The sequence below is a fragment of the Lontra canadensis genome, unplaced genomic scaffold (assembly GCF_010015895.1).
Source record: "Lontra canadensis isolate GAN:19392208 unplaced genomic scaffold, GSC_riverotter_1.0 scaffold169, whole genome shotgun sequence".
NCBI lineage: Eukaryota > Metazoa > Chordata > Mammalia > Carnivora > Mustelidae > Lontra > Lontra canadensis.
The window spans coordinates 2,098,525-2,119,515 of record NW_022631163.1 but is presented as its reverse complement, the minus strand read 5'-3'; the positions used below and the strand labels follow the sequence as shown (position 1 = coordinate 2,119,515).

The 20,991-nt window shown below is 54.1% G+C and overlaps 1 protein-coding gene across 4 annotated transcripts in view; it reads left to right on the top strand.

The window, feature by feature from the left end:
* DLGAP4 (DLG associated protein 4) overlaps window positions 1-20,991 on the top strand; it is a 139,476-nt gene that overhangs the window by 58,360 nt on the left and 60,125 nt on the right. For 3 of the 4 annotated variants that reach the window (XM_032845798.1, XM_032845799.1, XM_032845800.1), the window contains exons 3-6: window positions 288-529; window positions 3,103-3,217; window positions 5,824-5,874; window positions 8,691-8,931. In XM_032845798.1, coding sequence (XP_032701689.1) covers window positions 288-529; window positions 3,103-3,217; window positions 5,824-5,874; window positions 8,691-8,931 — 649 coding nt within the window. Of the gene's footprint in view, window positions 1-287; window positions 530-3,102; window positions 3,218-5,823; window positions 5,875-8,690; window positions 8,932-16,025; window positions 16,892-20,991 lie in introns of those variants that run through there. The other variant, XM_032845802.1, reaches the window with a different exon arrangement.

The following is a 20,991-nucleotide window of genomic DNA, read 5'->3' as shown; positions in this document are numbered from 1 at the left end:
GGGGCCGTGCGCCAACCCGGGGGGTGGGGGGGGGGGGGTTTTGTTTGGGCGCCCCCGGGGCGGGGGTGCGCGCACAGGCCCTGCGCGAACAAAAATCGCCCCCCCCCCCCCCCCCCCCCCCACCGTTCTGCCCTGCTGCTGGGTGGCTTCAACAGCAATACCCATCACGGAAGGCTAAAACTGTCCGAGGCGGAGAGCGGGGGCGCTCCAGGGTCCCGAGTACCGTTCTGCGATGTGCGCTGCCCCCGATCCCACCCCCTCGCTGAGGTCTGTCCGCCCACCCTCAGGTGCCCGGCGGCGGCGGCGAGTGGAGCACCGCGCTGCTGTCCCCGCGCGAGGCGGACGCCGCCGCCGAGGGCCCCATCCCGTGCAGGCGCATGCGCAGCGGCAGCTACATCAAGGCCATGGGCGACGAGGACAGCGACGAGTCCGGCGGCAGCCCCAAGCCCTCACCCAAGACGGCAGCACGGCGCCAGAGCTACCTGAGGGCCACGCAGCAGTCACTGGGAGAGCAGAGCAACCCCCGCCGGTGAGCGCGCAGCCCCGCTACCTAGAGCCCCGCCCACAGGCTAGCCCGCCCCTCCGGAGCTCCGCCCCCCGGGATTGCGGCTCGGGAGTCCGAGTCAGGTCCTAGGAGGTCTCCCAAGTTCCGCCTGCAGGGAGCCCCGCCCACAGGCTAACCTGCCGGGTTGGAGGCCTCCCCGCTCTCCGCACGTGAGCTCTGCGGAAAAGCCTTCTCCGCTCTCACAGGCTCCGCTCACTGGCCGGGCTGGTCCCTAGGTGAGCTCCTCACAGGTATGTCCCACCTTTGGGAACTTCGCTTTCCTACTCTGTGGCCCCTAGGAAAGCCCCGCCCCATAGGTCAATCCTGCCTCACGGCCTCAGATCCAGGTGAACTCGGGCTCCCAGTGATCTAGGCTCCCTAGGTAAACCCGGCCTTAGCTTAGCCTTCTCCCTGAGATCCTTGTCCTTAGGTTGGCCCTTCGTTTGACGAGTTGACTCTGGAGAGCCCCACCATTTGGTGAACCATCCCATAAGTCCCTCACAGTTAAACCCTGACCAGCAGTGAGTCTCATCCTTTGGCAAACGATAAGGTGAGTCTCTTTAGAGTGACTGGCCGTGTCCCCAGGAGGCACATCACCAGGTGAGTTCCATTCCCACAGGAAAACTGGACCGGGGAACCCTCTTCTTCCGGTTAGGAGAACCTTGCCCCTAGTGATCCCACCACCTGTACCAACAAGGTACTTACTGGTAATACTGTAATTACCTGTCTGCTCCCCACTGCCAGAGCCCCCTCTGCCCTTGCCCCTGTAACTGATCCCTGTGGTGAGCTCCGAGACTGGGGAGGAGAGTGTATCCAGAAGTCAAAGGCAGACTTCACCTGTTCCCTGTTCACCTGTTCCCTCACCCTGCCTGGAATTCCACCGTCAAGCCCTTTCCTGTTGCTTTAAGACTTGAAAGAGTTAATGAAAGTCTGAACAAATGAGATGCATGCACGCAGCGAGCAACAATTACAATGTTAGAGAAAGGTGAGGCTTTCACATGCAGAAGTAACCGTGGGGATCAGATCAGAAAAGAATGAGAGGAGGAAAAAAACGTTACAGAAAGCCCATCATCAAGTAAAACTTAGTAGGAGGGGTTCAAAGTTCTTTGAGGAAAAGAAACAAAAGCAAGTCAGAAACAAAAAGAGTTAAGGAAACAAGCTTAGTCCTAGTTCCTAAACTACAGGGGCCAAGAGTCAAGGCTTCTGGGAGGAGGGGGTCTGGGAGGACCTTGACAGAGGAAAGAGAGCAGGTAAGGTGACAGAGCACTGAGGCAGGGAGAGGTGAGGAGGAGCAGGGAGGGGCAGTGTACTCGGAGAAGCCCGGAGTTTCCTTGTGACAGGGAATTGCTTAAGGGATGCACAGGGGGACAGAAGGCAGGGAATGGCCTCCAGGTGGGAATTCAGGACATCACTGGCCCGTCCCACGTCTTCCCCTCTCTGAGCCTCAGTTCCCCATCCTCAAGTGAGGGGCTAAGGTGGATGATCTTTAAAACCCCTTCTAGTCCTGGAAGCACTTGCATGAATGACCAGTGTGCACTGAGGTGGGAGAGGAGGGCGGGACCCAGGCCCAGACCTTGAATGAGAGGAAATAAATAATAATAATAGTAGCTATAGTAATGGGTGCCATCTGTTAGCACTTGCCGCACTCTGGGCTCTGGGCTCTGTGCCTGGCCCAGTGCACTTCAGTGTGATTCCAAATCCTCCTCATCACGGCCCCAAGCAGGCAGGCATGGTGTCACGGCCACTTTGTAGGTGAGGAAACTGAGACATAGGCAAGGGGGTCGTGACTTGCCCAAGGTCACACACTGAGGAAACCATTCCAATCCAGGCCCACCTATGTCAAGACCTCAGCTGTTGGGTGCTTGGATTTTTAACCCCAGAGCAGTGGGGTTAAAACTCACTGCACCACCTGCTGGGAGCCCCGCCTACAGGCTAACCTGCCCCATTGGAGACCTCCCAGCTCCCGGAAAGTCTCCTCCACTCTCACAGGCTTCGCTCACTGGCCAGGCTAGTGAGGGAGAAACCCAGGGTCAGGGAGATGTGAGAAAAATTGAAGAGCAGGAGCCCTGAGAAGTGGTGTCTTTGGGGGCCTGGTGGAAGTTACCCGGATATTGTGTTGAAACTGATGTACTTTGGGCAGCTCCAGCCTGAGATCAAGGGTGTGAGCCTTGACCTCCCTCTCCTGTCCAGCCATTGGAATTAGCCCCAGACCTGTCGGGGGAGGGGGCTGTAGAATCAGGCTGGCTTTGGAAGCAAGGTTTGAAATGGTTAAAAGTGAGCTTGTGCTGCCACCTCTTGGCTACAGTAGAGATGACAGGTGAGAAAGACCTGCATCCTCCAGAGTCCAGTCTTGGAGAGCTGGGAGCTCTCCCCTTGCTCAGTGCCCCTGACCCACCCCTCCACCCCGTCTTCACCCCTCCCAACACTACACAGGCTGGCAGTGACTTCCATTTTTCCCTCTGCACTCGATGACCTTGGCCAGTCTTTCCTGGTTTGAGCCTGTTTCTCAGGCTGAACAATGGGTGGGCTGAGCCCTGTCTGCTCCCCACCTTCCCCAGGAGTCTGGACCGCCTGGATTCAGTGGACATGCTGCTGCCCTCCAAGTGTCCCAGCTGGGAGGAGGACTACAACCCCGTCAGCGACAGCCTCAACGACTCCAGCTGCATCAGCCAGGTGAGGGTGGCTGCTAGCCAGGACAGTGGGCTTGGGAGAGCCCAGCTCCCACCCAGGAGGACAGACATCCAGGCCCAGCTCCTGGCGAGTGGCCCCCAGATGTCTTCACTGTGCTTCTGTTTGGTCTTTGTTCCCATAGCTGCCTGTGTACATATGTCTGTCCCACTGACTGTCCTGAGGCTGGAGAGTGGTCAGGGAGCCTGGCATGCCGTGGCCTGAGCTGAGGGCCCTGAGGGAGGGGCCACACCACTGCTATAGACCCAGGAGCCCTGAAGATAGGGAACTGGAGACCTGAGCTTGAGTCCCAGTCTTGTCACAGAGCGTATGAACTCAGGACAAGTCACTCCCTCCCTGAGCCTCAGTTTCCTGATTTACACAGAAGGGTGATAATTCCTATTTCAAAGCGTTATGAGGAATTGAGATAGGAATGTAGTGTTCTCAGCAAAGGGTAGCTAATTTTATGGTTCTTATTGCTGTGTTGCTATATGACCTTGGGAAAGTTGCTTCTCCACTCTGGACCTCCATGTCCCGCAGGCTCAGTGGAAAGTTGGACTTCCAAGGTTTAGGCACCCCTGCAACTAACATCGATTAGCACGCTGTGCTGAACTTTTCTTTCTCTTAACTCCCAGGTCCTTGAACCCTCACAGCCATGTCCAGGGGTGGGTGTGCTTATTATTTATATCCCCATTTCACGGATGAGGAGACTGAGGCTCAGCTGGCTGAGATCACACAGCAAGGAGGAGGCAGAGCTGGGCGGAGATCCAGGGCTGTCAGTCATACAACAGGACTCCAACCCCCGCCATGTGCCCAGTACTTTGGGGTTGGCAAAGGGAAGACCAGTCAAGTTTCAAGGGCTCCCCCTAGGGTGTGGATGGGGAGATGAGGCTCAGAGAGGGCAACACCTGCTAGAGTAAAAGAATGGGGCAGGCAAGGCCCCAGGTGCAGCCCCGGCCTCCTTTCTGGGTGGAGACAGGCCCCAGGGCCTACTGTGTGTAGCCCCACTGCCCGGGCTGATACACTGCTTAGAACTGGAAAGCTTTAGGATCCCATCCCCTCACCACTCCACTGTTCCTCGTCTGGCCATAGCGTCCCCCCTTGAGTCCCCAGACCCCTCAGCACTGTCATTCCCAGACCAAGAAGACTGACTTCAGACTTGGGGAGGAGTAGAGTACCCCAACCATGGGACTCTGTCCCTGCCACCCTCATGCGGGCCCCACCAAGTCTCCTGGGCTCTAGGCCTGCCATCTGCTCTGTGTTCTCAATGGCCATAGGGAGCTTGTGAAGGATGTGAGGCAGATCACACCGTGTCCCTGCTCCAAACCCTCTGTAGCTCCTGCCTGCCCGCAGTGAAGGCCAGACTCCTTACTCAGCTGCGTGTGGGCCTGCCTCTCTCTCACGTGGGATCTCAGATGCTCTGTCCCCTGTCCTGCTGCAGCCACACTGGCATCCTTGCACACCTCACACACCTTACTGTTTCTTCTCCCAGGAGCACCCCTCTCTCAGATCATTGCTCAGCTGGTTTTTCTGTGTTTCTGGTCTTGACTCAAATGTTACCTCAGGGGAAACTGCCCTGTCACTTGTCGAAAGGAGCCCCCAGGACACTGTTCCCTTACCCTGCTTAATTTACTTGACAGCACCATTACTGTCTGGAGTTATAGCTGCTTATTTAATTGATGTCGGTCTCACTCTTAGGATTGGGCGCTCCCTACAGGTGGGGAGCTTGCCGTGTGGTTCCCTGTATTGTCCTGGTCCTCGGCACATGGCACAGGGCACACGGGAGCCTGCTGAATGGATGGCTTCCCTCCCTGTGTCTCCTATCCTACCGTGTTCTTTTGTTTCTCAGTCTTCTGTCTTTGGATCTGTCTCTGTTTTTCTTTCCCCTCATTCACATTTTTCTCTGACTCCCTCTAGTCGGTACCACATCCATGTTTTTCTCTGTCTTTCTCTCACACACCCCATCTTCACCTCTGCCTGGCCCCGGCATCTGGAACACTTTTATTCTTTGGCTGTACAAAAGGGCCCATGGAATCAGCCAGGCTGGGGACCCCAGCAGGTCTCTGCCACTACCCCCTGCCCAGCCCAGCTCTCTCCTAGGCCAGGGTCCTCTGAGCCCTCAAACCCTCACCTCCAGAAGTTTGAGTGACCTGAGCCACATATGTGGCCCTAGAGTCAGAGATATCCCAGCTCTGACTGTGTCTCTGAGTCCTTGACTCCTGCCAGAAGGAGCCTCCCTCCCACCAGGTCTTGGACTATGTGGGCCCTGACCAGGGAAGAGAAGACTTTGGGCTCTGGGCCTAATCTGTAGATCCGGGAGTTGGGGGGCTGCCTGCCTGGGTGAGAGGCAGTAGACTGGGCATCTCCCAGGGGCCAGAACAAAAGAAAGATGTAGAAAGAGCAGAGTATAAATCCTCAGTAGCACCCAACTCCAGAAGGGGTAAGTCTCCCATCTGTGGAGGAAGCTAAATGAGACCTCCTGGCAGACTAGGCCTCAGCCAGTCTGGGGAGGACGTTAGGCCAGCCAGCCAGCCTCTTGTAGCCAAGTCTGAAACCCTACCCCAGCCCCCAGCTTTGGTCTCCCCATAACCCTCCCCCTCTCTTTCCTGCAGATTTTTGGACAGGCCTCCCTGATCCCCCAGTTGTTTGGCCATGAGCAGCAGGTCAGTATGTTTGCCCTTCTCTCGTACCCCAATTCCAGAGCCCAGGGCTGGGTCCGAGACCTGGCATCTGAGTGGTCCCAGCCCCTGGCCCTGGCAGGAACCAGCAGAGCCCGTGCCAGGGAAGGCACCACTGGTGAGCACGGAGTCGAGGCTCACGCTCTGCCCTGACCTCTCCCTCACTGACCCTTTCACTTCACTTTTCTGTGCCTCAGTTTCCTCTTTTAAAAAAATGGGAAAGAATGGGCTAGGTCTCATGGATAGGGCAAGAAACAATCCCAGAGTAAAGGAAAGTGGACCCTGGGAGTCTTCTAACTAGAGAGACTGTTCCCTTTGGATACATTGGCAGCTGGGGGCTGGTGGTATTGGCCTCCAGATCCCAGATCCCAGATCTCCTAATGTTTCTCCTTTAAGGATGTTGGGGTGTTGGCATGAACACAGCGACTTTTCCATTTTACAAAACTTGGTGGGGGTGAAGCTGCTCGTGGTACGCTGTTTGCCCTACGATTGCCCCTTCCTGTGCATACACACCCTGCCCGAGAAGAGGCCCTCTCCTCCTTCCCAGGCCCCAGCCCCCGAGACCAGAAAGAGAGGCTGAAAGGGGCTCCAAGCTCACCCCCTCATTGTGGCCAGGACTAGACAAGGAACCTGTCCAAGGGGCGGGACGAAGATTGGCCCCTCCTCTCCTGATTCTAGCTGTGGCAGGCTCACGTGCCTCCACGTTCATGTCATAGTTCTTCTCAAACACATTATTCTGGAGTGTCTTTGGGGAGCCCACAGAGGGCCAGGTGCCCTCTTCCTCCCCTAATGTCCACAGGCTTGTGGTAAGGATGTGATGTGTTAACATACAAAATCCCAACGAGTTCCCTGCCCACAGTATGTCCTCAGTGATATGCATACGAACAGCTCTGACCAGCTGGCCCCACCTCTCAGGGCTTGGAAGCATCTTAACCAGTACTTACAAATCCTTGCCCTCACCCCACAGAGCTCTCTCTAAGAATAGGGATAGGTCACCTGGTGCTTAGTCTCCTGACACTGTTCTCAGCATGGGAAATGAATGATCTCATTTAATCTCGACAACAATTTTAGGAAATTTGGTCTACAGTTAGCTCTTATTTTATAAATGGGAAAATGAGGCACAGAGCAGTTAAGTGACGTGCCCATATTCATATTGCAAGGAAGTGATGGACCCAGGTTGAAACTCCGGCAGTCCTGTTCCAGAGCTGTGCCGTGCCTGCAATCGCAAAGCAAGACCTTATTGCCCTTGGCAATCACAGGGGCTTCTCGGTGTACTTCAGGTCACAGCCAAGGAGGATAAACGCCTGTCTCTTTCAAACCCACTCCAAATGAATGTTGGGTATACCTCATGGCCTACATTTTAATTTATCAGTGTTGTCCGACAGAACTTTCTGTGAAGATGGAGATGTTCTGTCCTACACGCTTTCCCATAAGGTGGCATAAGCAAGTGAAACATAGTGTGGCTAAGGAACTGAATTTTTTGTTTAATTTTAATTAGTTTAAAACCTAAAGAGCCACATGTAGTTAGTTGCTACCATATTGGACAGCACAGATTTAGACCTTTCCAAATAGATATGCTCCCAACTGGGTGATGATCCGTCTAGTCATTTTACCTGGTGCAGTGCCAGGCATTTCATTTAGGTAGGAAGCCTACCTGACCTCTGACCCAGAGGGTGGTGAGAGCTAGATGCCACACCAGCAGAGCAGGCCCCAGGAATGGCTCCATCATTCTTCCACATGGTGCTCAGTCAACTTCTGTCCCTGCCCTTCTTGCCCTCGCCTCCCCTCAGGACCTCCAGTCAGTGTCCATCCTTGGCCCGCCAGCTTCTCAGCTTATGCTCTGTGGTCTCCAGTTGCCATCATGGCCTAAGACCTGGGTCAAACATACCCTTCCAGAACTCTTAGAGAGTATATGTGTGGCAGGCCGCTGTATGCTCATGCTCTCAGCTGCAGATCTATAGGATCTTGGATGGCCGTCTCTAGAGAGACACTTAGAAACTATCTAGATAACGTTGAACTAGGTGTGAGATGACAAATAGCAGACGTGTCACCATTCTCCATACTGCATACATGTCATCATTCTCAATACTGCCCTTGGCAGACATCACTAATCAATCCTCACCACCACTCAGTCACCATTCTCTATAATGCCCTTGGCAGACATCACTAATCAATCCTCACTGCCACTACCCTTATTCCAGTTTTATCTGCTCTTACCAGATGATGACATCAGCTTTATCTCAGGCCTCTGCCTCTGTCCCAGACTCCCTTCCCAACATTCATTCTCTACTCCAGGGCTAGATTAATCCTCCTTAAATTCATATTTGGAGTACTGATTCAGCCACTTCTTCACTGGGTACACCTGGCAAGTATCTTCCCCCTCACTGGCCCTCGGTTTCTTTCCTTGTGAAAGTAAAGGAATTGGACCTTAAGCTGGTAAATTTCTAGCACACCTACTGCCACCTCCCATTCCAATATGCAAGGTAGACATTACTAATTGATTGTAGCCTTCTTTGTGGCTGAATTCAGATGCGACCTCAGGATCTATCAGTTGATCAGTTTGGACACTCAAGACCCACTAAGTATCCTTAATCAAATTTGAGGTCCGAAGAAGTGACAGGGGCTGTCATTTCGTAAGGGTTCCATCCACCCACCCTATATCGTGAGTGAGATGGGAGGAAAGGGAGGGCTGACTCAAGGCCCCACTGGCTCTCCAGCCCTGCTGCTGAGCCAACCACCCAGCACCCCGTCCCTCCAGAATGGGCCTTGCTGGCCCCTGACGCCCGCCTTTGCCCGGCTAGGTACGGGAGGCAGATCTGAGCGACCAGTATGAGGCAGCCTGCGAGTCTGCCTGCAGCGAAGCTGAGTCTACAGCCGCGGAGGCACTGGACTTGCCGCTGCCCAGCTATTTTCGCTCCCGCAGCCACAGCTACCTGCGGGCCATCCAGGCGGGCTGCTCACAGGAGGAGGACAGTGTCTCCCTGCAGTCCCTCTCCCCCCCGCCCAGCACTGGCAGCCTCAGCAACAGTCGCACCCTTCCGAGTGAGTACTGAGATGGGGGAGAGGGGTTGTTTTTGTTTCTCAAGAGGGGACCCCAGGGACTGTTCCTGGTGGACCGGATGTGGGGAATGCCGGGGAAGGAGCAAAAAAGCAGGAGGCCTTGAGACTGAACTTCCCAGTAAAGGACAAATTGGAGCTCAAACGGGGGTCACAGAGGCCGGTATCATCTCTGGCAGTAGGAGGAGGGGGTCAGAGAGGGCTCCCACTCTGGGATCCCAATCCTGGCACAGAGCAGCCACCTGCTGGTGGGCGGGCTCCCTGAAGCCCCATCTCCCCATTTGGATTAGTTTAGGTAGGCAAACCTATGGTGAGGTTTAGAACCCGCAGGGAAGAGGATGGTGTCTGCACTGAGCCTTCTCAGCCGGCTGGGTTTGCAGGTGTCTCTCTTATCCACAGAGACCACCTGTCCTTTCTGATACTTGTTGTAAGTCCTCCGGTGACAGTCTATGCATGATCAGAGCAAAAGGGAACCCCGCATCACAGACTAAGCCATGAAAACCCAGACCAGGGAAAATCATAGATCATTTCTGGTTTAGTAGAGAGAGTTTCGATCTTATCCTGGCTAGCTGGTTTTCCTCTAGGAGTCTCGTTTCCTCATCTGTACACCAAGGCAGAAGCCAGGCCCCAGAGAGTTCTTGGGAAGATGAGATAAGGGAGTGTTTAGGCAGGGCCTTGCGCATGGTGGGAGCTATGATCGTTGGTGTTCAGACATGACTCTGACTTTCCTGGCAGTCAGAAGCAGTTGGGGTTGGATTGTTGTAGGAAAAGAGACATGTTTCAAGTGTTCAGTTTGTGTTTGATGTAAATAAATGAATTTAAATCCTATGCATGTTCTGTATGCAGGAAATTAGCTTATCGAATGAATGAATTTGTCTTTACAGGGGGCAGAGCAAGAAACGACTTGTTTCCCCATTGCCTTTCCAATCCTGGGTGAGATCTGGGCAGATCCCTGAGCTTTTCCAGTCACTTTTAGACCAGAGGAATAGTCTCATTTTTAGGTATTAGGAGTCAGGTCTGGCCTCACTGCGAAGCTTCAATCTTACCAACCTCAGATCTCATGTTTCTGCAGGTAGAGCCTGTTCACTAGTGGCCGTTTCTGGTCCCTCCAGATGGCAGGGGAAGGTAGCCAGCACAGGTGTTTTCGGGTGTTGGGACTTTCTGGATGACTGATGCCACATGCTGGCTCTTTGCTAAGTGGTACCTTTGGAGGGCCTCACGGTGCCTCCTTCCCTGGCACAGGCAGTCCCCCTCCAGCCCACTGCTTCTTATTCCCCCCTGCATCTCACTCTGCTGGACCCCCTCCTCCCAACTCAGCTTCTCTTTTCTAGGGGATGAGGCCCTGCCAGGCAGGCGTCTTGGGCAAAATCCTCTGATGACAACTCCAGCCCCACTTTCTCCCTTGACTCCCATTCTACCTGTGTGACAATGAGGCCCTTGTCCTGGGGAGCTCTGAAAGTCTGGGCTTCACTACAGCCCTTCTTCTAGACCTGCTGTCATGGGTAACCCTGCCAGGCTCTACTTCAGAGGTCTACCAGATGCTGGGGCCCAGTTCTAGGGCTTCCAAATCCAGGGGATCCCTGCCAGGCTCTCCCAGGCATCCTGCTGTATTCCCCTAGGAGCCTCAGGGAAAGGGCCAGATTCTCCCATCATCGGGCTCATTCTCTAAGCTTGAAGTAGGCCTGGGGGGACATACAGCACACCAGCAATTTTCTTCAAATGGACACTCATTCTCTAATCTTCCCCAAACCCAATCACACATGAATAGACTAAGGATGGGTCCATGTCCCAGAACTGCTTGGGTCCCTGTATTGATCAGCTGTTGCCACAATAGCGCTGCATAACAAAGAACCACAAAATTAGTGTAGTACAACGATTAATACTTATTTCTTGCTTTGTGGGTCAGCGGGAACAGTTCTGTCCCACAACTCTCTCTTCTTCCTCCTGAAACCAAAGGTCCTCCTGGGATCAGTGACCCATTCAGGGCATGTTCTTCTTGGCAGAAGCACAAGAGAGCAAGCCTAAGGACACAAGCACATTTCAAGGCCCCTATGAATATACTATCTGCTAAAATTCCATGGGGTAAAGTAAGTCATATGACTGAGCTCAAAGACAGGGATGGAGAGGTACCCTCCTACCTTCGTGTAAGAAACTATTTCTATGGCAATGGTGTGGATACAGGGAGGGGTGAAAAATTAGGGTTAATAATCAAATCTGCTATAGTCCACTCTCTTGGCCATATTTATTCACCTTCCTCTCACATAGAAAATACACCATTTATGTGGGACACCTGGGTGGCTCAGCTGGTTAAGCATCTGACTCTTGGTTTCAGCTCAGGTCGTGATCTCAGGGTTGTAAGATTGAGCCCTGAGTGGGGCTCTGCTCTCAGTGCAGAGTCTGCTTAAATTTCTCTTCCTCCCATTCTGCCTCTACCCGCGCTGGTGCGTGTGCTCGTGCATGAGCGCGCACACACTCTGTCTCCCTCTCGTTCTCAAATAAATATTTTTTTTAAATACACTTATCCTTAAGAACCCCAAAGTCTCATCCAATCATAACAGTGGGATCTCATGATTTATGTTAGGTCTGGCTTCAGCTCCTCTTGATTGAGTAACCTAAAATCTAAGAAGAAAAAGAGGGCGCCTGGGTGGCTCAGTTGGTTAAACGTCTGCCTTCGGCTCAGGTCATGATTCCAGGGTCCTGGGATCGAGCCCTGCATTGGGTTCCTTGCTCAGCGGGGAAGGAGCCTGCCACTCCCCCTGCTTGTGCTCTCTCTCTCTTTGACAAATAAATAAATAAAATTTAAAAAGAAAAAGAGACCCCAATCAACCACACCCACTCCGAACTGTCCTGTATGGGTGATCCAGCAGCTGGCTTTAAATGGAGGGCTGTGGACCTCCAATTATTCTCAGTTTGGGGGCTTTAGATCAAACAAGACACTCAAGAACATGTCATGTAGCAACACCTCCTATCAACTCAGACGTGTGTGTGCAAGTGCACCTGCTTCCAGACATACATGAACTTATAGACCCTTAGATCTCTGTATGATATGAAAAGTTACAAAAACACATGCACATGGATATCCCCCACAGGTGCACATACACACGTAATGTCCACATACACCTTCATACACACTCACACACACATGTATCTCTTTCAAGACTCGTGCCCCCTCCACACCTGTGAGGAAATCATGCCCCTAGTAGATTAGAGCCACTGAAAAAATTCACCCTGACATTTACCAGGTCAGCCCTCCCTCAGGTCTCCACAGTGACCACTACATACTTGCTTGTCTCTCCTCCACCCTCTGATCCACTCATGCTCAGCAGGTAAACCCACCTGCCTCACAGGGAAAACCAAAGCCACCAGATTTTCCCATCTGTGCCCAGAACTGCAGCTGGTCCATACGGTACGTTTGTGCTGGGTTAGGAAAGGGCACTCCCCCCATGACACTTAATTGCCATCTGTTGGAAAATTGTCATGATGTATAATTTTTATTAGAATAAGGTCTTTTTCTGCCATCTGTCACAGATTTGTCATGAGTATATAATTTAATTATGTCTGCCCTATATGTGGCATCCTTAATCAGTGGAAAACTTGCACAACCATCCATGGCAGTTCTGTGCATAACCACCTCCCTCTACATAGACCCACGCCAACACGCAGGCCCACCCTGCTTCAGCCACTGTTGCCCCACAGGGGTCACCCCTACTCAGAAGCGGTCTCCTCTCCTCAGCTCTGTCTCCAGGAAGGGAGAAGTCCAGACCCCAGGGACACACACACACACACACACACACACACCTAGGGCTGTACTGAGCCCCCAGGTTGCTGAGGGGTATGAAAGCTCTTCCACACTCGTACATGGGCACATATGGTGGGCACGTATGGACTCAGGCCATACGTGGGCAGGTGGGTAGATGTGGGCGAGGAGTGGTTATTGAGGCAGTGAGAGCCTGGAAGGGGGAGGGCCCCTCTGGAGTGGCCATGGGCAGAGTCTGGAGCTGCCCGCCCACCCACTTAGAGCTCACCAGCTTCCCAGCTGCCAGCACCACTGCCACCACTCTTTCTCTCTCTCCCTCCCCCATTCTGACCCAGATTCCACATTCCAGAAATAGCTCTGGCAGGTGACTGGCAGGCGGGGTCAGCTCCAGCTAGGGCACGGGGAAGCAGTTTGGCTATATATATGAGCCCCTCCCAGCCAAAAGACCCAACTGGAAGGGGCCACAGGGGTGCCATCCCCCCCTTCCCCCCCGACCCCCGTCAGCCCCAGCCTGCCTCCTCTCCCCCTCTGGGAAAGAGAAGAAGAAAGAACAAAGAAGACTCTCCCTCCCACTCCCTCCCTCTGCCCAGCTCCCATTAGTGCTCATTCTCCTCTCCTCCCTTCCTTTTGCCATCCCTTTCTTCCAGCTTCCTCTGCCCTCTCTCCCACCATCTCAGCCTTCAGTTTGCCTCCTTCAACTCCATTCCCCTCCCCAGCCCCCCACTTCCTCCCCTCCCAGTTTCTGGCCGTCCTCCCTCCCTAGCCTCCCTTTCTGTGTCTCTCCCACTCCTTCAGAACCACAAGGGAGGCTGTGGCATCACCCAGGGGCCTGGGTAGCACCCGCCACTCCCACCCCCTAGCTCCTGCCAACTGTGCCCTCTGCACCAGCACATGATTCCATGTGCATGTGTGTTTACATACACACCCACCAGGTTACACACACTGGGGGGCTCTCCCTGGCAGTCCTTGAAGCTCTACGCTGAGCTGGGATAGCTTCCTGGCCTGGGATACATGCTTGCTCCTTACTCAGGAGTCCTGAGATCTAGTTTCCTCTGTTCTGTGTCACTCTGGGGGGTTCCAGCCCCTCCCTATGCTTCAAATTCTCCACCAATGTTGTGAGGTTTGAATTTGAGGACCCCCCCTTCCCCGCCTAAATACCTCCCATCCAAGTCATCCTCTGAGTCCCTTCTTTGTCTCCTCCCCTCTCCCCCAGAATGTTCCCAGTTTCTCCTCTGACTCACTCCCTCCTCCACAGAGGAAGGGAGGCTGACAGAATTCCAGTAAGCAGTCAACCCTCCATTCAGCCTTGTCCTCCCTCCCCCAGGCCTAGCCCTCCACAATCTCTGATTATTATACTACAGGCTCCTATCAGATTGAACACTCCAGTTCCGGGGGTGTCAGGGCTGAGAGGAACCTCAAAGACCATTGTGTCCAGAGATTGCAAATAGACTTCAGCTCCTGTGTCATCTCTGATCTCTGGAGCCCAAGACCGAGATTTCGTTCAGCAGAGAAGTGTGCCACCATCGATTGGTGATGTCTGCTGTGGCCAGAATATTTACACATATCTGACATTCCTGAATTAACCCAGTTTAACCTCTCATATGTATGCATATACACATGTGACAGAACTCTCTCAAAGAAACTACAGCCTACAGAAGGTGAGTGTCAGGTCAGGGAGCAGGCAAAACAATAAATAACACTCATCAGTATATGGTTCATTAGAAAATAGCCCAGAGCAAGGGGAAGGGTTGCAGCACAAACAGGATTGTTAGGGTAGCCCTCGTTGAGAAACAGATGTTTAAGCAAAGACTTAGAGGAAGCTGGGAATGTATGCCAGGCAGGGAGGAGAGGCCCTGGGACAGGAGGTTACCTGGTGCGTTGGAACAGGAGTGGGGTTCCATGGGTCTGGGGCCGAGCAAAACAGCCTAGCGTGTCCTCAGGGGTGTCCTGAATTTTCTAAGTCAATTTAAAGATGGATGCTACGTGAATAGCACAGGTGTAGCATAGTGACTGTGGATAGGACAGGGTAAACTAATACTTTCAAAATGCTTAGCACAGTATCTGGCATCAAAACCGCTCAATAATTCTCATTTTCTTTTGTTATTATTATGCCTTTATACAAAAAAGGTTACAGTAATATCAGAAACACTGTGTCATCTTATTAAGATTATTTTCTCCATTTTACATTTATTAAAGAGATGTGCAGAGAAGGTAAGGGACTTGCCTAAGTCACCCAGCAAGGCAGGTCAGGCAACAGGAGTTGGGTCTGTGAATGGCAGACGTCCTGTAGGTACAGCCTGGAGAGGTAAGTCTTTAAGGAAACGACTCCATGAGGAGTGGGGGACTACCGGGAGAGAAATGGGGAACAGGGAGTTGCCTCGAGACAGGAAGGGAATAATTTATGTCCTTAGCGCCTACTGCACGTTGACCTTCACGGCACACTCAGTGTGCTGGTTTTCTTTTGCTGAAGAGGAATCGAAGGCTCAGGGAGGCTGAAGAGAGTATCTCGTACAAGGTCGCGCAGTCCTGGAAAGGGTGAGGCAGGATTCGAACCCAATCGGGAGGACTCTGTCTGAGGACAGCAAAGGGAGGATGGAGGGGAGGTGCCAACTAGAAACACTTAGGACGTAGAGTCCACAGGACTTGAGGTCTAATTTGACATGCAGGGTTGAGAAGACCAGCTCACCAGGTCAGGATGCTTGCTGGGACCCTCAGTTTCCCCCAGTGACAGCGAGGTGTCGCCACGGTGAACTAGGGCGAACTCGTACCGCTCCTCCCCCGGCAGGGAGCATGCGTCCCGTTCCAGCTGGAACCGGTTTGTCTGGGCGGCTCGAGGGGCGGAGCTCCCGGCGCTCGGGCATGCGCGTGCCGACGTGGGCGCGCGCTCTCTCTCACCATCAGTCGGCCTGGGCGTGGGCTAGCTAAGCGCGCCCCGCGCTTGCGCACCGGCCAAGCCGCGCGCGCGCGCCGGGCCACGTGCCGAGCGGGCTCTGCGCGTCCCCGCCCTGCCCAGGAGGCGCGCGCGCGCGGCTGACGCGGGGGGCGGGGTGGGGCGGGGCCGGCACGGGGCTTTAACACGGAGGCCCCGCCCCTCGGGCGTACAAAACCGGAGCCTCGGGCTGGGCCGCGTGAGGGAGGAGGGTGAGTGCCCGCCGCTGGCCGCAGCTGCCGCCAGCCTCGTCCGTCACTCCGTCCGTCTGTCCGGTCCACGCCGTCGCCGCCGCCTCCTCAGCCCGGACGCCCGGGGCCCGCCCAGCGCCGCCCGGAGCAGCCGCGGCCCCGCGAGGAGACGGGCGCCGCCCCCGCCCGGCCCTGCCCCCGCCCTCCTCCCCGTCTGTCCGTCCGTTCGTCCACCCGCCTGCTCGCGCTTCCGTCCTTCTGTCCGGCTGCCAGCCTTCGGGCTGGTCTCCCCGCTCCGTCCGCTTTGTCTCTCCTCAGCTCCCTGTCTCTTTGTCTCTGCCCTCGCGGTGCCTCACAGCCCCTCCCTCGCTCCCCGGTCTCGGGTCCCCCTCAAAGCGGTCCTCATCCCTCGGAGCCTCCCTTTCTGGGCGCCCCCATTCCTCGGGACCCGCCCTCACGGTGCCCTCCCGTTTTGGGGGGCCTTTTCTTCAGAACACCGCCCTCACTCCCCCACGACTCCTTTCTCAGCTTCCCGCACATCCTTTGGGGGTCCTCCCTTCCATCTGTCCTCAAATCCCTGTGGTCTTGCCCCTCTCTTAGCCCTCATTTCCTCGGGGTTTTTCCTCTCGGTGCCCCTCATATACGCTGGGACCTCCGAGATCCTTGGGGTCTCACTCCGGACCCCCAAAAGCTCCCCAGCTCCCAGACTTCACCCCTCCCTGCTATCCCTTGGGTTGTCTCTGTGGCTGTCGCTTCTTGTTCTTTTTCAGGCCTCCGTGGCCCCCCAGTTTTGGGGGTCGGGGTCTCCCGCTTTGCTCTCACTGCCTCTGCCCCTGCATCTGTCTCAGTGGTCTCACCACTCAGTGGCTCTTGTGCTGAAGGCCCCTTTTTGAGCCTGCTCCTTTCCCCAGGGTTCTTGGCCCCCTTGCTTTCTCTGCCCCTGCCCCCTGTCCCCCGTGCTCTCTGCTCCCTTGTCTCTCCCTTTCCCGTTTTCTGTCTCTGCCGGTCTCTGGGTCTCTGACCCCACTCTGGCCCTCATGGCTTTGTGTCTGGAGCTCTTGAAGCAATGTGAGTGGTGGGGTGTCCGGGTCGGGCTGGAGTCCGCCCGCAGGCTGGCCGCGGCGAGGCTCCATGGGGTTGGCGCTGGGGCTAGGGCTGGCGCTGGGGCAGGAGGCTCTGGACCCTCCCAACAAAGGGGCAGGGAGGGAGGGGCCAGGCCGTCTGGCAGAGGTGGGAGTGGGGGCGCCTTCTTGCTCGGAGGCTTCTGCTTTAGTTGCTTGAGTGTGTGTGAAGGGTGCCACGGGCTGGACGTCCTGCCCGCTTGGTCCTGCATGGCCTGGCACTTTGTGATCGCTTGTGGGCAGGCCTGGGCTATTTTGGAGCTGGCAGGATGTGATATCACTTGGGTGTTTATTTAGACCTGGCTGGGGGTGGGGGCTGCGTTCTTGCCAACTTGAGTAATGAAATTTTGCAGGGGGTGCGGCCTTTTAGGCAGCTGGGCTGTACGGATTGTGGCCGCAACTTTGCAGGCCACCAGCCTGGGCAGGTGAACAAGGTTATGATGCTGCTTTGGTCTTCCTGAGACTCTGCCAGGATGAGGGAAGAGAGTTGTTCTTAGTCTGACCACCCTTGAGTATTCCATGTGATGATCTAAGAACTCGGGGCTTGATTCTGCCAGCTTCAAGCTGTGTGGGACCCCTGACCTCTCCAAGCCTCAGTTTCTCCTCTGTAAAAGGAATAATTGTGCTAGTCTCACCAGGTTGTCATGAAGACTAAATGAAACGTCTGTAGACATGTGCTGTGAAGTGTTGCTGTGTCTTTGAACTGAGCCCACAGAGGGCAAGCAGCTTGTCCAGGCTACACAGCTAGTTCATGGTAGAGCTAGGACAGGGATCCAGCCCCAGGACTCCCCATCCAGAGTACCCTTTGCTCCATTTCCACCTGATTATTCAGGAATACACCTGCCCTTCCAATGGGGCAGGGAGCAAGTGGTCCCTTATTTATAACCTGATTCCTGGTTGCTCTTTGTCAGTTTGTAAAGATAGGCAGGTATGCATAGCTGGATGTCTGCTCTGGGAGACAGGTGGATTTTCCATGTTCCATCCCATTGTTTGAGGGTGGGTCCTGCGTGGCCAGAGGCACTTGGGAATAAGGTCGGTCAGTTTGTGGTTGTGAACCTTGCCTGCTTTTCTGCTTCCCTGTAGGGTGGGGGACAAAGGCCCAGCTGGGAGAGGCTCCACAGATTGGGGGGGGGTGTCTGCTGTCATGGAGCCTAGGATGTCCTAGAGCTGAAACAGGAGATCAGCTGTTGTAGCACCCTTGTCTTATGGATGAGGCCCAGAGAGGCCAGGGACTTCTGGTCCTGTTCCATGGCACTGCCTCTGAGGAAGTCACGGTTAGACTGGTGTCACTTCCCCACTGGTATATAATGACAATTTCCAACATCCATTGACCTTTTACTGTGGGTCCTGTGCTGGACACATTACTCGGACCATGTGCAATGAGGAGGAAGGAGGGCTTGGTCCTTGGCCTGGAAGTAGGGGGTTGGGATTCTGGTCCCCACATCTTACCCACGTTCAGGGAGGCTACTTTCTCTTGGGCTTCAGCTTCCCTATCTGTAAAATGGGAATAAGAATCTTTGTTATAAAACTGGTTCTGAAATCATAGAATCCCTAAAGAAATTCTGTGAGACAGAATGCCGGGGTTCTCTTCCTGGCTATGCTAAGACGCAGTGTGACTTCAGACAAGTGTCCCCCTCTCTCTGTATTTTTCTTTCTGCAAAATGAAGGAACTGGATAGCGTGGTCTCTTAGGTGCTTCCAGCTCTGACATTTCAGGATTCTGATGTAACTCGGAGGCTACCTATTTGTACCTACATCTCATCTTACCTGCTGAAGGTGTGCTTGATCGCCGAACAAGAGGGAGAATGTGTTGGATGCTGTAGGGTGTGCACTGATCATGTGTTGTGGGGTTTCAGAGGAGGGAGAGAAATCCTGTGTGGGCAAAGGGTTCAGAAAAGCTTCCAGGGGGAGGCAGTGCTGAAGTTGGGCCTCTATGCCAGGCACGTTCTACCTCTAAGATAAACTGTTACAGGTAGTAGAATTAATGTGGGATTGAGAGCCATAAACAGCTGGTGTTAACTGGTCTCCACCATTCATTCCATGTGTGATCTTGGGCAAGTTACTTGGGCTTCAAGTTTCCTCATCTGGACTCAAGATAATCATATTTACACTACAGGATTGTGCTGAGGATTAAGTGACATTATATATTTTAAAAATGCCAAGTACACAGTAGGCACTTAATAAATATGAACTTTCATCTCCCAGGGATATCTGGATCACTTTTTTCTTTGTGGGAACAAGGTAGACCCAGCTTCTCCCCACCTTCCCCCCTCCACTGACCGCCTGGGGGAGGTTCAGGTAACAAGGAAAGCACCTGACTGTTGTAGTAAACACTAAGAGTAATCCTCTAATCTCCCCCACTTGCTCTGTGAGCCATTGTGTAGTCTGTCAGGCGCTTTCCTGGCCATTGTTCCTCAGAATAGTCCTGGGAGGAAATCAGAAACCACTGGAGTTCTGCTTCACAGGTGAATGGAGAGTAGGGGGCCCAGAGAGGCCCAAGGACCTGTTCAGGGTCCCATAGCATGCCAGTGTTGGGGTGGGCTGGAGCCCAGACCTCTTGGCTTCTTCTCCCACAGCCCACAGCTTTGCTCCAGATGTATTGCTTCTGTCTGGTAGCCTGCCCCTCAGGCCTCCTCCTCTGGGTCTGGCATCTATTCGGCAGGGGAGGGTTTGCTTGACATTTCCTCAGCCTCTGAGCTCATCCCAAACTTCAACGGGACTAGCTTGAGGCCGGGCGGGGACTGAGTCACCACCTTCCCTGGCTTTCTCATCCTGAGCAGCTGCCAGACACACCCAGAGGCCCAGAGGCCTGCTGGTTGTAGGACAGCAGCATGGCAGGTTTCCTCTCCGAAGCTCAGATTGGTTCTAGAATGGCTCTCCCTGGGCTTTTAGGGAGAGGCTGCAGTGGTGGCTCCCCAGGGAGCGGGAAGCATGAGCAACACTGAACAGCTGTTGACTGGCCTTTCAAGCTCCCAGCCTTTATTTGTGCTGTACCCTCCCCCGTGGTCCTTTCTCTACCCCTCAAGGCCCTCATTGTCAAATGCCACCACCTCCTCCAGGAAGTCTCTGATTGCCGCTCTCGAGTCAAACAGACTGTGAATTCTGTCCCAGGTCCACACTTGCTGAAGAGTGGTCACTTCCCCTCTTGGTGCCTCAATTTCCTAATATATATTAAAAAAACTCAGGTTGCTTATCTTTATAAAGCTTAGGTTCCCAGGCTCCATCCCCGGAGAGTCTCCTTTGGCAGGTCCCGGGGCGGGATTCAGCTTTACAAGTCCAGCCCTCTGGAGGAGTCTGATGCGGAGATCCTGTGGGCTGCACCCTGGGAAAAGCTGAACTGAGAGTTTTCCTGGGTTTATATCACAGCTTGGCTCGTCCCCACTGCATGACCTTGGATTGATCAACTTTCTGCACCTCTCTTTTCTTTTGTCCCGTTGGGATGGAAATCCCTTCCTTCCAGGTTGCCACGAGGGCGAGAACTCATGTAGTAAAGGCCCCTCAAGAAATGGAAATCTTTGTGCTCTGCTTCCATTTACCAGGTGTCAGGGACTGTGCTGGGTGGTTTATAGCATTATCTGGCTGTGTTACTGTAGCAATCCCACAATGCAGATACCGGTATTTTTCCCCATTTTACAGATGAGGAAACTGGCTCCTCATCTTTGTTTTGGGCAGGGTTGGTGGTTTCCAGAAGCCAGGTACCCTGCCCTTGCTCAGCCCTGGGAGCAGACGCTGTCGGACCTGGCCAGGGTGAGGGCTGTGGAATTGAACACCTGGGCAGGAATGCAGTCCAGTCATCAACGGGAATTTAATGAGGTTGATGAGAAGTGCAGGCTGAGCGCCTCTCAGGTTCCTGGGTTTCCCAGTCCTGGCTGTGGCTGCTTCCTCTCCCTCAGGTTGTACTGGCATCAGCCGGTTCCTCCCCCCATCCACTCCTGGGAAGGAAGGCTACCTTAAAAACAAACAATATCTGTATTCTACAGCTAAAAGATCAATGTTTCTTGTTTCACAGTGAGGAAGCAGGCCCAGGTAAGGGGAAGGACAGGGACAT